We start from the raw sequence: 14,688 nt of genomic DNA on the forward strand, positions 1-14,688 counted from the left end.
GGACTGCAGAGTAAGACCCCATCTCAACAGAGCAAAAAGTTGTGAGTTTGAAGAAGAATAGTTGGTAGAAAATTAGGGATGGGTACTTTAGAATAGAATCCTGTATAAGACTGAAGTTTGGAGAAGGAAAATGGAGCTAATTGTTATTTGTGGAATAGTTTTTGAAGGATTAGGGGCATGCTTGTGTCTGTCTTTGTGACCTAATATAGTTAAATAATGTTAATGTCAAGAATTAAAATTTTGGGACCAATGAAATGGCTCCACAGGTAACGACTTGCCACGAAGCCTGACAACCTGAGTTTGCTCCCTGGGTCCCATATGATGAGAAGAAAATGGATTTTCAAAAGTTGTCCTCTAACTGATGCCATATACACACCGCAAACATACCTTGCCCCAGTAAATAGATGAACAAAAAAGAGACTATATTATACATAACTTTTATTATTTCTTTTAGAACAAAACTTATGGCTTGCAGATTTATATATATATGTCTGTTGATGTCTAATAGATCGCAGTGACATAGACTCTGTTGAGCTTGTACCTCATCTCGACTGTTTGTATTTATGGTTGTATGCCTTTGTATCACACGGTATAGCTCTATGTAGCCTTATTACAGACCTGACTACTATTTTTTTCCCACCATTAACTACTATGTTATCTGTCGTTGAATCTTTCTGTGACACCTTTCTGATAAAATAGTGTATCTGTGTGTTCTGCAAATAGGAACTTTGACAGGCAACTCTTCTTACCCTTTGTATTCTCAGGTTAAGAAAACACTAGCAATGTACTCTTCTGTTCTTAGTGCTACCTTTCATCATGAAAGCATATCAAACTACAAGTTGTGTGTTGTATTTAAACATAGAAATAGCAGTAGGGTACATAATGCAACTATAGTCTCAGTCTAATCTGGAAGTGATTGGAAAATGTCCTTTTCTTTGTTTTCTTTTGTTACATACTTTCACTGTTTTACCATAAAACATTCCCAGAACTGGTATTTTTGTCACAGGAACATTTTTATGTAGATGGCAGAATTGAACACTAAGCCTGCATTAGGTGTGTAGTCACCACAGGTTTGTTACAAAGTCACAATCTATTTAATTCAGCTTAATAAAAAATATTTACAATATATGAAATCAGTAGTCACCTTTCAGAGGAGTATAAAACTTTTATAAAGCCGGGCGGTGTTGGCATACGCCTTTAATCCCAGCAGAGGCAGAGGCAGGCGAATCTTTGTGAGTTTGAGGCCAGCCTGGGCTACAGAGTGAGTTCCAGGACAGGCAGGACTGTTTCACAGAGAAACCCTGTCTCGAGAGGGGGGGGACGGGGACAAAAACTTTTATAAAATTTAGTCACCAAGTGAACATAAGAAGAGGAGTGGACAGTCTTTTGTAAGTAATTTCAATGATTGCTTATAGCTTATATTTGTGTGCTTTTTCTGAATAATGCAACATATTATAAGAGCAATAATGTTAGGAAAGAAGCTGGACATAGAGATAAGAATATATACCTGGGTGGTGCATGCCTTTAAATCTAGCACTGCAGAGGCAGAGACAGGTGGATCTCTGAGTTCAAGGCCAGCCTGGTCTACAAGTGAGTTCCCGGGACAGCCAAAACTACACAGAAACCCTGTCTCAACCCATCTCTCTCTCTCTCTCTCTCTCTCTCTCTCTCTCTCTCTCTCTCTCTCTCTCTCTCTCTCTCTGTATGTGTATGTATATATATATATGTCCTTGAACAGTAAGCTTTGAGAACTGTTGTCTTTGTACACTTACAAACTCAGTTATATCTGAATCATTAAATGTGAAGGGTAAGTTTGGTTTCTTTTAAAAAGGGAGGGGGAGGTATTTAAACTCACCAATCCAGATACCACCTTCTTGACTATTGCTTGTATTAATATAAAAATCAAATAGAGGTATTTTTAACAGGTATTTGTTTAGAAGAAGTTCTAAGTAATTATTGAGGAAGGTCATTGAGACAGGTCAGCTTAAAGCTGGACTCACAGCCTGCAGCATAATTGGATGGATGCTACCTGTTTGGAAGATGGAGCTGATTGGTGGATCAGAATCTGTAATGAGAGAAATCTGTTTTTAGTTGGAGTGATTTTGAAATTACGTTTCAATGAACTACTATATATTTGCTTTAAAAATGAAACCATCAGTGATTACTATCTCTAAAAGACCATCTTAAGTGCTTCTGGTACATGGAATATTTTTGGTTTAAGTGGTATTTAGTAAATATTTCTGTTACTTCAAAATAGGAACTTTTACATTATGTTTATTTGCTGAAAACTATCTTTGCCTTTCTTCAGGTTTATGTGAGATTAAGACCATTCTTCAGGGAATTCCTTGAACGAATGTCTCAGATGTATGAGGTAAATGTGTTTAAACTAATTACCTATGTATTTTTATTTTATTCAATATAGTACCCATATTAGACCATGTATAATGATTACTTCTTTTCCCTGAATTTGTAGATCATTCTTTTTACTGCTTCTAAGAAGGTGTATGCAGACAAGTTACTGAACATACTAGACCCTAAAAAGCAACTGGTCAGGTAAATTTAATTAAGAAATCGTAGAAATGTCTGTCACATTCATCTATGCAATTACCTTGACTTCATTTAATTTTAATGGCCATTTTCAGTTGGCTGCTATCTAGAGATTTATTGTGTTGACTGGTAAATGAGTTTAAGTCCCACAACTCTTAAAGAGTTCCTAATTATGTGACTTCAGACAGACATTCCTTAAAGGGTCCCAAAGTCAAATATATTTATTGACTATTACAACTAAATCTTCATTTCTCTGGGGATTCGGGTGAAGCGGGTGGCGGTGTAGCTTGTTTTACTTCCATATGTCTCTGAGATAATGCTTGTTATATTGCCTTTGTAGTGGAACAGATAAGTAGAAATGGAGTAGAAAAGATTCCTTAAGAATAGATTTACCGGCCGGGCGGTGGTGGCGCACGCCTTTAATCCCAGCACTCGGGAGGCAGAGCCAGGCGGATCTCTGTGAGTTCGAGGCTAGCCTGGGCTACCAAGTGAGCTCCAGGAAAGGCGCAAAGCTACACAGAGAAACCCTGTCTCGAAAAACAAAAAAAAAAAAAAAAAAAAAAAAAAAAAAGAATAGATTTACCTCCTCCCATGTAAAGAAAACGTTACATGCATCTATCTGAAAATTAAAATTGCCTTCATCATTCAGGTTATCCTGATATGGACTCTGTTCCTTGTGTATGACATTAGCAGATGACGTGTGTTCCTGGTTAGCAGGGATGCCTTGGGGGATTTTGAAAATCAGTTCCATTATTTCTGTACACAAAGACACTTTCATACTTTCTCCATTCTGATTTAGCAATGAAGAATAGAGAAAGGGTGTAAGAAGCTTATAACAGCTATTTAGCTGGATATTGCTTTGAGTATTATCTCCCGTACTCTTAGTTATAAATCTTAAACCTAGTTTACTACCGATAATACTTTATTTCCAGATATTGTGGCCCAAGACTTTAACTCCAGAGCTTGTGAGACAGAGAGGGGCAGATCTCTGAGTTTCATGCCAGCTTGAGCTATATACAGTGAGATGCTGCCTCAACAAACAAACTCAAAAGAACCTATATTGGATAGTTGCGATTATATTGAAAGGTTTTCCCCAGTGTCTGCTTAACATAGTTTTCTTAAACTGTGATTTTTATTTTTAATTGAAAGGAAAAAATAAGCTACAGAGATAATAAATGTTATTTTCTATTCACATACTGTAATATGCTCACTCTGTACCTAACTTTGATAAAAGTATATAAATTTAGATTTTGCTTTGACTATTCATGTTAAAAGACTTCTGTTCACTATTTTTAGTATTCTAGCAACAGTTGTAAGCAGCACAGTCCTGGCCCTCTTGCAGCTTTCATTTTCCTGGGGGAATAGTCAGTCATGCTGTTACATTGTGTTATAATAGCTAGATTTATAAAATCTACACACTTGGGGATTTCAGTTTGTTCTGCCTAATTGGATTTTCAAAAACATAAGGAGGAAAAAACTGTAAATGATTGGGATTTGTTGAAGTGCTCTAGAGAATTATCTTAGTGACTGGGTAGGTGAACTCCCTCACTGTTGCTGCCACCAGCACTGGAGTGTTAAGATGAGTTTGTGTGTGCTTTCTAAATGTTGTTGAACTGTAACAGTGTATGGGTGGAAAATACTCCTTATTTCTTTTTCTTTTCTCTCTTTTTTTTTTTTCCAAGACAGGTTTTCTCTGTGTAACCTTGACTGTCCTAGAACTCACAGAGATTCAACTGCCTCTGCCTCCCCCACCATGCCCAGTTGAAAATACACCTTTCTTGAAATTATGAAACAAAAAGTACAGGCACGAGTAGTATATTGCTCATGAAAATTTGTTTGAAGATTAAACAGTATGACAAACTCAATTATTAAGGCATATAGCATGAATGTATTTCAAGGTAGAAAACCTGTATCAATTATTAGTAATAGAGGATTGTAAATTCAGATTGCATAATTATTATAGTATCTAAGAATTATATATCTTTTAATAGCTTTTAAATGGCAGAATTTTCTATTTAGTTTGTAAGATTGGTTATTAGTTTACATTTATAATACTTGAACCTGAATTTTTTTCAGTCCCTTTTCTTTGAATCGATATTACACACACACACACACACACACACACACACACACACACACAAATAAGTGTTTGGGGAAAGTTGAAGTGATGGAATGTTTTGGCCTCTGCAGCATCTTTTCTCAAAAACTATTAAGAAAACTAAAAAATTATTTTACCTCCAATACAAAAACATACCTTCTTATATTTTCTATTCTGGCATGTACAGGGATAGGGAGGCTGTGTGGTCTACTGGTTAGAGCAAAGGACTGGGAGCCAGGAGGATCCTGGGTTCCAATACCGGGCTAACCACAGACTTACTGTGACCTTGGGCAAGTCACTTGTGCCTCAGTCAACCATCTGGAAAATTGGTTAAAAAGCAGGACCTCGATGACAACCAAATGCTGCATCTGAGCTGAGCTTTTCTGGGTAATGAAATTACGAAAACACCTTCAAAGTTTGAATTCCCTTCTTTAATGTATGACATTATAGTATAAACCAAAGTTGTTTAAACCATCATAATATTTGGTGTTTTTAAAAAAGGTCTCAATAATTGCTAAGAATTCTTTTTATTGAAACTATACTACAACGTAGGCCAAATATTTGTATTTGAATTTGCTTCCCGAGAGAAAAGAATACTTAGAAAGCTTATGGTATATGAATATGTTTCAGTGCCTGTTTTAAAATTTGTTTTATTTTTGTTTAGGCACCGGCTTTTCCGAGAACATTGTGTTTGTGTACAAGGAAACTATATAAAGGACTTAAATATCCTTGGAAGAGATCTTTCCAAAACTATAATAATTGACAACTCACCGCAAGCCTTTGCCTATCAGGTAGGAAGAAGATCCCTAAAGAAATTCAGTTGGACAAGGACAAGGCAGACAACTGCTGCCAAGAAGGACAGGATTTAAATAGCATTCTCCTTTTTACTGCATTCTTAGCATTAGAACGTCCAGTGGATAAGTGCTTGTGAGAAATTGTCTTCTCCATGAAGTACAGCATAAATTAAGAAAAATCTAAGTAGTAAATCTGCAGATGGAATGAGAGGGCAGGACACGGTTCAGTAGCATTTTGATATTTTTTTTAAATCATAAACCTGTTTGAAAACAAAAATTAGCAATATTCTAGTCTGTTGACTTAAATAATTTGAAATGTTTTTCGTAGGTGTTTTTGTTTTTTGTTTGTTTTGGTTTTTCGAGAAAGGGTTTCTCTGTGTAGTTTTGGTGCCTGTCCTGGAATTCACTCTGTAGCTCAGGATGGCCTCCAACTCACAGAGATCCACCTGCCTCTGCCTCCCGAGTGCTGGGATTAAATGTGTGTGCCACCACCGCCCGGCTTCTTAGGTGGTGTCAGCAACATTTTCTCTGTTTTGCTAATATTTCTATAGCTCTGTTCTACCAGCTGAATTACTGGAAGACTCACACTGGGTGCTGTTTGTTTGTTTGTTTGTTTGTTTGTTTGTTTGTTTGGAGACAGGGTCTCTCTATGTAGTTCAGGCCATCTTTGAACTTGAGATCAGCCTGCTTTTGCTTCCTGAGTACTGGGATTAAAGGCCACCATGCCTGGCCTAGTATTTACTTTGTTAAAATTAATGCTTTTCCCCACCCTATATTTGTACTTCTACTTGCACTCATGCGTCGATAGCATAAAAAAATGGTTGGACTGGGGTAGGAGTATTGCCTAAGCGCAGGTGTTAAGGCCTGCCTGGACAACAGAGCAACAGGGTTTCTCTGTGTAGCCCCTGGCTGTCCTAGAACTCGCTCTGTAGACCAGGCTGGCCTCAAACTCACAGAGACTCACTTGCCTCACCTCCCAAGTACTGGGATTAAAGGTGTGCACCACCACCACCACCACCACCACCACCACCACCACCACCACCACCACCACCACCACCACCACCACCACCACCGAGCTCAAGACCTCATTTTGAAAGAATAGAACAGTGACTACAGAGTGAGACCCTGTTTCAAAAAAAAAAAAAAAAAAAAAAAAAAAAAAAAAAAAACCAAGGAGAGACCAAAAGAAAACAGAAACAAAACAATGAGTAGATGGTCGTGGTCCTTTTGTAAAAGTATGCACACATGCTCTCCGAGAGTGCTTAGATTGGTGGTACTCTTTACTCCACAGTGACTAGCATTGTGCTAGTAACTTTCTTGAATGAATCTTGTAGCGTTTGCTTTAGTGAACCTTTTTATTGTTTACCTTTGTACTCACTGAGGAAGTAAATGACACTGAGCAATCAGTTAAGTAAGCTTCAGTTTATTCATTAAACTCCCTTGCATTGTTGAGTTGTCAGTGAGACCCTAGCAGCAGCATTTCTTTCCAAAGGAACTTTTATACCCATAGCTACTTAAGTCTGTTTTCTTAAGTTTTCCAAAGCAGGCTAATATAATTAAAGAGAACTTAATTACATATTTATTGTTTTAGCTTTCTAATGGAATCCCTATAGAAAGTTGGTTTATGGATAAAAATGACAATGAACTCCTAAAATTGATTCCATTTCTGGAGAAGCTTGTAGAACTGGTAAGTATATCATACATTTTATTTATTTATTTATTTTGTTTTGTTAACTAAACTATATTGAACAAATCTCTCTGTTTTGGCTTTTAAAGTTAACGTTGGAAGACTAATGAGAGAGAATCATCAGATTGAGGTCAGTCTAGGTTACATAGAGAGAGAGATCCTCCCTAAAAAAAGAACAGCAACAAATAATAGTAATAATAAGTTAATTGGTAGAAGATTGTGGCAAAAGTTGAAAAAGACTGTGGTTGGTTTTGTTGTTTTTAATAAAACTTAATATGCAGTAGAAATTGGACCAAGTCACTCTTCTGTTGAAACAGAAGTTTCTGAGTGTGGTGCACAAGGATGGTCAGTTGATCCCAGCACTGAGACCATGGAGGCAGGAAGGTCAGGAATAAAGGTGATTCTTACCTACATGTGAGCTTGAGGTCAGCCTGGGACTAAATGAAACTCTTATCCAAAAAAAATGTTTTCTCTACAGTTTATTTCTGTTTGCATATTGAAAAGATAAAGTGTCTACAAACACTTGTAATCCTGTCGTGAAATGTACAAAAGTAAGCAGTCAGAGGACCTGCAGGGCTCTTGTTGGAAACATGAGAGTGATCTTGACCTTCCATTGTGAGGTGCAGACACGGGCTCAGTTAGCCTCAGGGAGCCCAAACCTTTTACAAACTTCCCCTAGCCTTTTTTTTGCTTGGTGTTAAGAGTGACCTGGAACATGAGAGCTAAAAACTCTGCTCAATATTTCCCCAATGTGGAAGAGCTCAGCTGTGAGTGTGGTTGGGGGAGACAAAAAGATCACATTGGAGAATAGGCTAGTGACCTGGGAGTTCCTGGTGAACACATGATTTGAGATACTCATGAGTAGTTCTGATTGGAAGCAGAGAAGTAAGTGTGTTATCAGCTGGAACTGCCAAGGTTCTGCCTCAGGGCACCAAGCTTCCCATGATTCAGCTGGTCTTCAAGGGAAGTTTATCAGTAGCTAGTAAAATGAAATGGACTAAAGTGGTCAAGATCAGTTTGTTGTTGTTGTTGTTGTTTGAGACAAGGTCTCACTCAGAGACTTGACTGGCCTGGAACTAGCTATGTTCAGGGACTATATATGTATCAGGCTGGCCTCCCAACTTTTAGAGATCTGCCTGCCTCTTGAGTGCTACCATGCCCAGCAGGTCATGTTAGCCCAGCTGTAGACATCAAGGCTTTCCTTCTTTAAGTGATTTATGAGGAAAATAACAGAGAAGCCAGAAGCACTGGAGATAGCAAGGATTCAGAAAAGGCCTCCTTCTCCTTTGGCTTTTAAATTCTGGGCTGGAGGCTGGGGTGCTCAAAGAATAAATAATATTCCTCCCTTGGGCGAAGGTAGAGGACTCAGAATAAATTCAGTGATTCTGTAGCCTCACTGTAGGTTCTAAACCTGATCCTTACTGCCAACTATTGTTTTCCATGAGCAGTTTTGAATTGTATTAGAAATTCTTAAAATAAGGCCTATCAGTATTTCAAAGTTTATAGACTGAGTGCTTTGTTATCACTATTTCATAGCTTCCCCGTTTGTTTACAGTTACTCTAAGCTGATGCATTTTACTGTCATAATTCACATTTAGAAGTAATACTTTGTCACTAAACCTTTATTCTAGGAATTGGTTTTTTTATCCATAAGTCAATCAATTGTAGAATGTAGAATTTAGTGGTGTAACCCTTTTGCTTACCCATTGGTTTAGCTTCTTAACTGTTTTTTACACACACCCCCAATGAAAAAAGCTTAAGTCTAAATTTAATTCTGTGTTTATTTTATATTGTATTCTAATACCTAGTCACCCCTCCATAACCCTTCTAGATTGGATCCTGGATCCCCCATGATTCTATAAGTACTCAAGTCCCTTAGAGAGTTTAGTGTGGTGTTTGCATAGAACCTTCACGTACCCTCCCAAATGCTTAAAATTACCTCTAAAGTACTTGGTAATAGCTAGTACAATGTAAATGCTAAGCAAATTGTTTGCTCTGTATTGTTTAGAGATTAATGGTAAAGAAAAAAAGTCTGCCAGTACAGATGTGAGCCTGTAGATTGGTTATAGAAGCTGACTGTATTTGCCAAGCAAAATAATGTGTCATGAAGTAAAGTAGTAGTCCGCTTCCTCTGTAAAGAGTGTTCATAGTGTTATATAGGACCATACCTTAGAAATCATGTGACTTTTCAAAAATAATCTTTTCTCCACACAGAATGAAGATGTCCGACCTCACATCAGAGACAGATTTCGCTTGCATGATTTGCTGCCCCCAGATTAAGTTCAGAGACTTGTCAGATCACTGAGGGGGGAGAGAGAATGCAGGACCCTTTGGACTAAGACAAAAACATTGCCATTACTGTTGAAATTTTGCATTTTTGTACCCCGTCTTGCTTTTCTTATCTTTGGTGCCCAATAATAATCAAGGGTTACAGAAAGAGACTATCTCAGATTGAACACATACAGCGGGTAGGCTAGAACAGAGGCGTCTGTAGAACTAGTACAACTCCAGTGAAACTTTTTCTGTACAGGACATCTGCAGTTGATCAAGAATTCTGTGTCTGCCACCAGCAGTTTGCCCTGTATACACAGGATTTTATGATAACAACAGAGGTGAAAGTGGACTCTCACTTCTCTCTGTTCGGTGCTCTCAGTGGGTTTGTAGCCACTCTTCTGTTACTATTCTCATTTCAACAGGAATGGCCAGTAAAAAGTTGTTTTATTTTTCCTGTTAAGGTTTATAACCTTTTTACATTTCTGACCTGTATTAGATTAGAATCTCATAATGCATTCCTTTTAGTTGAGGCGCTTCATAGTTTTCTGGAAATAGTCAATTTTTAGTTTGTTTTTTTTTAAATATACATTTGAATGGCCGTTTTCCTGCTTTGTCTGCCTGCATATTGTATATTTGTTTAAAAATATTCTCTACTTTTAGTCCATGTAAGTTTCATTTAAAAAAAAAACATGCATTTATATTTTGTTCTGTAATATTCTACTGTAGGTGAAATCTTCAAAAATCAAGAGACTGGGTAGGTAAGAATATATGAATGACTAATATTCAAACGATTTGAACCATTGTGATGACATGTATTCCAGATGGTAAGATCTTGAAATGGCACACATTCAGTGGATAAAGGTATACCTCAGACTTCACTGTGCTCACTAACCTTTGAGGAGAACGAGTTCAGTCTCCTGTTGGGCTTGATTCAGTTACTGCTGCCTTTGGTTTTCTCCAGGAATGAAGTATTCAGCACAGTGACTCAGTATTTACTTGGCATGGGCTGGTTAGTACCTCTGTTATGCTCTCGGTTACAATCAGTTTAAAACTCTGTGTAACAGTCTTGGTACCTAACAGTAGCTATGCATAATCCTGTGGCACAGTACACTCCCGGCCACCAGTGCAGTTAATATGCTCATAGTGGTTTTCTATGCTATATGAAAATAGTCGTCACGCCTTGGTTCTCTAATGCAGCTACCACAAGAGGTTGATATTTTTATAGTGGCGTGTAATCTCCTTTTCAGGGGGCTTTTTATGGAAGGTAGAATTTGTAAGAGTTAGTATGCTTTGCCTCTCAACTGCATTAACATGCCGCAGGCTCAGACTGTTTTTGTGTAAAGGATGTCAAAGAACGGCACTTTTTCTAAAGAGAAGTTTGATATTTTGTATGCTTGTTAAGAAAGTACAGTATTGGAAATTAAAGGTGGACAACTGATAATTGAGGAGTATGTCAGTTAATTTTTTATGTATATTACCTGTTTACTTGTACAACTTACTGTACAAATTACATGCAGCTTCATTTTCAAATGAATCCTTAAAATAAGGAAATCTTTTTAGGAAAACATTTAATTTTTGTATTTTTGATTTTAAAGGCATGAGTTGTCAGTTTTCAGTGTATTAATGAAGATTTTAACTTTTCATCAGGTTGAGTGTTTTCTTACTATATTATCTGTTGTGTATGTAGTTAGCATATGTGTCACTGAACTGTTTAAAAACCTAGCATGTAGAGCAAGCCTGTTTTGTGGAAAATCCTTATTCATTAAAAAAAAAATAATCATGGCAGATTTTCTGCAAAAAAAAAAAGCAAAAGCATTTGCAATTCAGAATACTGATTTTTTTTTATTTTACAAAGGGTATTTTGCTTGCAAGAACAATACTACAGATTCATTTTAATGAGAATCTTTGAAGTGTATTTATCTTTAGGGCACCTGGGCATCTTTATGCTGTTTGTCTTATGTCTTTCTTGAAATAAAATGTACATACGTTACCTTTACATATGCTCTTGCTCAAAATTGTGAACCTAGTTAATTTCTTCCTGATCCCATCATTTTTATGCTAGTATAGCAAACCCCAAACTTATACAAGATCTAAATTTTTGACATGCATAATTATTGAAAGTTTTCCTGATTAAATGAATACAGTCTCAAAGTCCTTCCCACATCTTTAAGGGGAAATGTAAACACTTATACCATTGTGCCTGTTGGCACTTAAATGATAATAAAGCAGGCGCATTCAAGGAGAGCTCCTTTAAGTCAGCTGAGTAAGAATGACAAAATATGTTGTGGGAAAGTTTATATGACCTGAGAGTCGAGACCAAATTAATTATTATTTTTTCCATTGCTTTATTTGGGTAATTCTAAAGTTGTTGACACAAAGTGTAAATTACAAATAAACAATTTAGCCAGCTCCTTCCCATCTCAGTAGATTATCTTCCAGTCATGTCTTTGTTGGTAGCTGTAGAACACTTCCATTTAGGTAGTGGGAGGTGTATAGTTTTTGAATTGAGACGTGCCCAGCTGTCAATGCACACAGTAAACATGACTGTAGTAAATGCAGGGGCCATGGATCCACGAGGCACAGCAAGCTACCTGTGTACACATTACAACTCTTAGGACCTATTAAAATTGTGCTATTTCCGGTTATGAATGTTTGACTTTTAAGACATTCTTTTAAATATTTGTATCATTGTTAGAGAATGTTTTAATTGGTTGTATTTTTTAATCCCATGTAATATATGTAGTCCTGACCAGATTTACTACCATTTTTCTCTGGGTCCTAAAAGAGAATTGATGACAATTCGTAACCAGAAATTGTTTTATATTTGCTAGTATGTATATTTATTTATCCAATGGCTTTATTTGTTTCCCAAAATTGTATTGGGACTTGTTGAAAGCATTGTGTGACTTCTATAAATGGCTATTTTCTTGTAACTGTCAGTAATATGGATGTGTACATTGTTTTATATATATACATATATATATATTTCTCGGGGTAATTTTTTTTTAGGGTTGACAGTGTTTTTTTTTTTGTTGTTGTTTTGTTTTTTAAGTTACCTTTTGCCAATGACTTTTTCTGCTAGCTTTTACTTTCATTCAGCCTTCTAACGGAGTTCATTCTTATTGTGTTGTCAACTTGCCTGTAAGAGAAACTTCATCTCATCAGTGAAGAAGGCGTTTCATTATTCCTACAAGTCTTACAGCAAGCACAGATTCTTCATAAGGATCAGATCTCTTCCGCGTTTGTGTCAGTCACATAAAGGACACAGAAACCTTCCTTTCCTTGTACTGATCTGATGGTGTTATACACTACATCACTAGCTAGTTAAGGTTTTGTGACCTGACTTCTTCGTCTTCCTAGGTATTTATTTGTTACCTCTTTAAATCTTGTATGTCTAAATTAACTTAGAATAGTTACCCACCGAATAACTATGCCAAGAACTAGGAAAGAATGTTTATTTTATTTCCCCTTATAGGGGAAGAGTGGACTGGGAACAAAAATGTAAGGCCAAGAGGCCTTAGGTTGTCATTCATTCAATTTCTTATTCCTCTCTGGGCTGTATTTGATTTTTTTTTTTTTTTCAGTGCTAAATGTATTTGAATATAGCATTGCTTTTCATGTCTTCCCTTGAGTTGAAAACCTGCTAGGAATTTGTATAAAATACCTTAAAAAGTTTTCAGTTAGAACCACAAAACTCAGTACCTTATATTTGATGCTACTTAAATTATTGAAATCCAAGTCACACTACTAGGATACATTTTCATAAAATGTTTCTCTGTTATCTTGAACTGAAATTCGATTGTAAATCAGTTTAGTCCACAAACATGTTTTGAGATCCTTTTAAAAAGGATTTAAGAGAACAAGTTTATTCTAGTTTATGGTTTACTACTATTATTTTAAGATACATAGTGATTCCCAAAGCTGCCTGTTGATCAGAATTACTCTGAGGAACTTGTAAACTACAGACTCTTAAAGCCTACCCCCTGGGAAGCTTTCTCACGGAACATGGATGGGAGTTGTGTGTTTTTAAAGTTCTCCCAGTGATTCAAATAGACAACTTTGGTATATTCCTGTTCTAAATAGTTCGGTTTGAGAATAGGTTACAAAAGTTCACCAGGCTTTTTCTCTGTGGTAGGGTTTTTTTGTTTTTGTTTTTGTTTTTGTTTTTTTTCTTTCTTTTCTTTTCTTTTTTTTTTAAAGCTGGGACCATATTTCACAGAACTTATTCAAGATATGAGGAGGAATAATGAAGATTGAGGCTACTGCTCATTATCATTTTTGTCATTCATACTTTTTAAAGAATTTGTGTTTATAGAACTCTGAATAGCTGATCATTTACATAGCTGAAGGACATGTCCCTGAATGAGACCATTATATATATTAACTAAAATATTTCACTATTTTTTTATTTTATAAATCTTTGTAGAAATGAGCAATGAAATGCTACTTTCATCTTTTGAAATGGGATTTTTCAAGGTAGTGTCCTTTTGGTATTAAGGTAGAGAGGAGTTAATATTCTCTCTACTTATTTCCACATGAATCAATATGAAGTCGTGGACATTTAAAAATCTCAATTTAATTTCTACTTATTTACTATGCAGTATAGCCGTGAACAAGTAATGTAGATTTAGTTTTCTCATCTTCAAATGCCCTGATCACCCTACCTCACAGGGTTGTTGTGGGGATAAATAAAACTTTTATGGAAGTACTTTTCTTTGATGACATTTTATCAGCCATCAGAAACAATGGAATTTTGAGCATTCTTCCTTTTTCTTTTGTAAGTAGTCAGTGTTTTCTCATTCTTTTTGATTCTGACCTTAGGACACACTGTAAGATCAGAGTGGGTTGTAGATGAGGTCAAACCGATACAGAGACAAGGTGAAGACAGTGCTGGGAACCAAGAGCAAACTCAAACAGCACTGCAGTGTGCTGGCATTCTTGGATGACCATGGTTGTACATATATACAAAACTTCCAAAAAAAGAAAAAATATATAAAGCCGGGGGTGGGGGAGTGGTGGCGCACGCCTTTAATCCCAGCACTTGGGAAGGCAGAGGCAGGCAGATCTCTGTGAGTTCAAGGCCAGCCTGGGCTACCAAGTGAGTCCCAGGAAAGGCGCAAAGCTACACAGAGAAACCCTGTCTCAAAAAACCAAAAAAACTTCCTTGTACAGCCTACAATGTAGTCTACAAAATACTGTTATAAAAAGGAATACAGAACCTGGCCTAAAGGCATCCAGCTTTAAAATGAGAAGGAAACTGCAGCTTCCAAATTAATTCTTCATTATGC

The 14,688-nt window shown here is 36.6% G+C and overlaps 1 protein-coding gene across 4 annotated transcripts in view; it reads left to right on the top strand.

Annotated features, from left to right (window-relative positions):
- Ctdspl2 (CTD small phosphatase like 2) overlaps positions 1-14,108 on the top strand; it is a 54,177-nt gene extending 40,069 nt beyond the window's left edge. For 3 of the 4 annotated variants that reach the window (XM_028878729.2, XM_028878728.2, XM_037205171.1), the window contains exons 9-13: positions 2,309-2,371; positions 2,474-2,553; positions 5,310-5,436; positions 7,031-7,126; positions 9,341-14,108. In XM_028878729.2, the coding sequence (XP_028734562.1) occupies positions 2,309-2,371; positions 2,474-2,553; positions 5,310-5,436; positions 7,031-7,126; positions 9,341-9,406 (432 nt within the window). In that variant the 3' untranslated portion in view covers positions 9,407-14,108. Of the gene's footprint in view, positions 1-2,308; positions 2,372-2,473; positions 2,554-5,309; positions 5,437-7,030; positions 7,127-7,215; positions 8,198-9,340 lie in introns of those variants that run through there. The other variant, XM_037205172.1, reaches the window with a different exon arrangement.
- The last annotated feature ends 580 nt before the right edge of the window (positions 14,109-14,688 follow it).

Source organism: Peromyscus leucopus, chromosome 4 (genome assembly GCF_004664715.2).
Source record: "Peromyscus leucopus breed LL Stock chromosome 4, UCI_PerLeu_2.1, whole genome shotgun sequence".
Lineage (NCBI taxonomy): Eukaryota > Metazoa > Chordata > Mammalia > Rodentia > Cricetidae > Peromyscus > Peromyscus leucopus.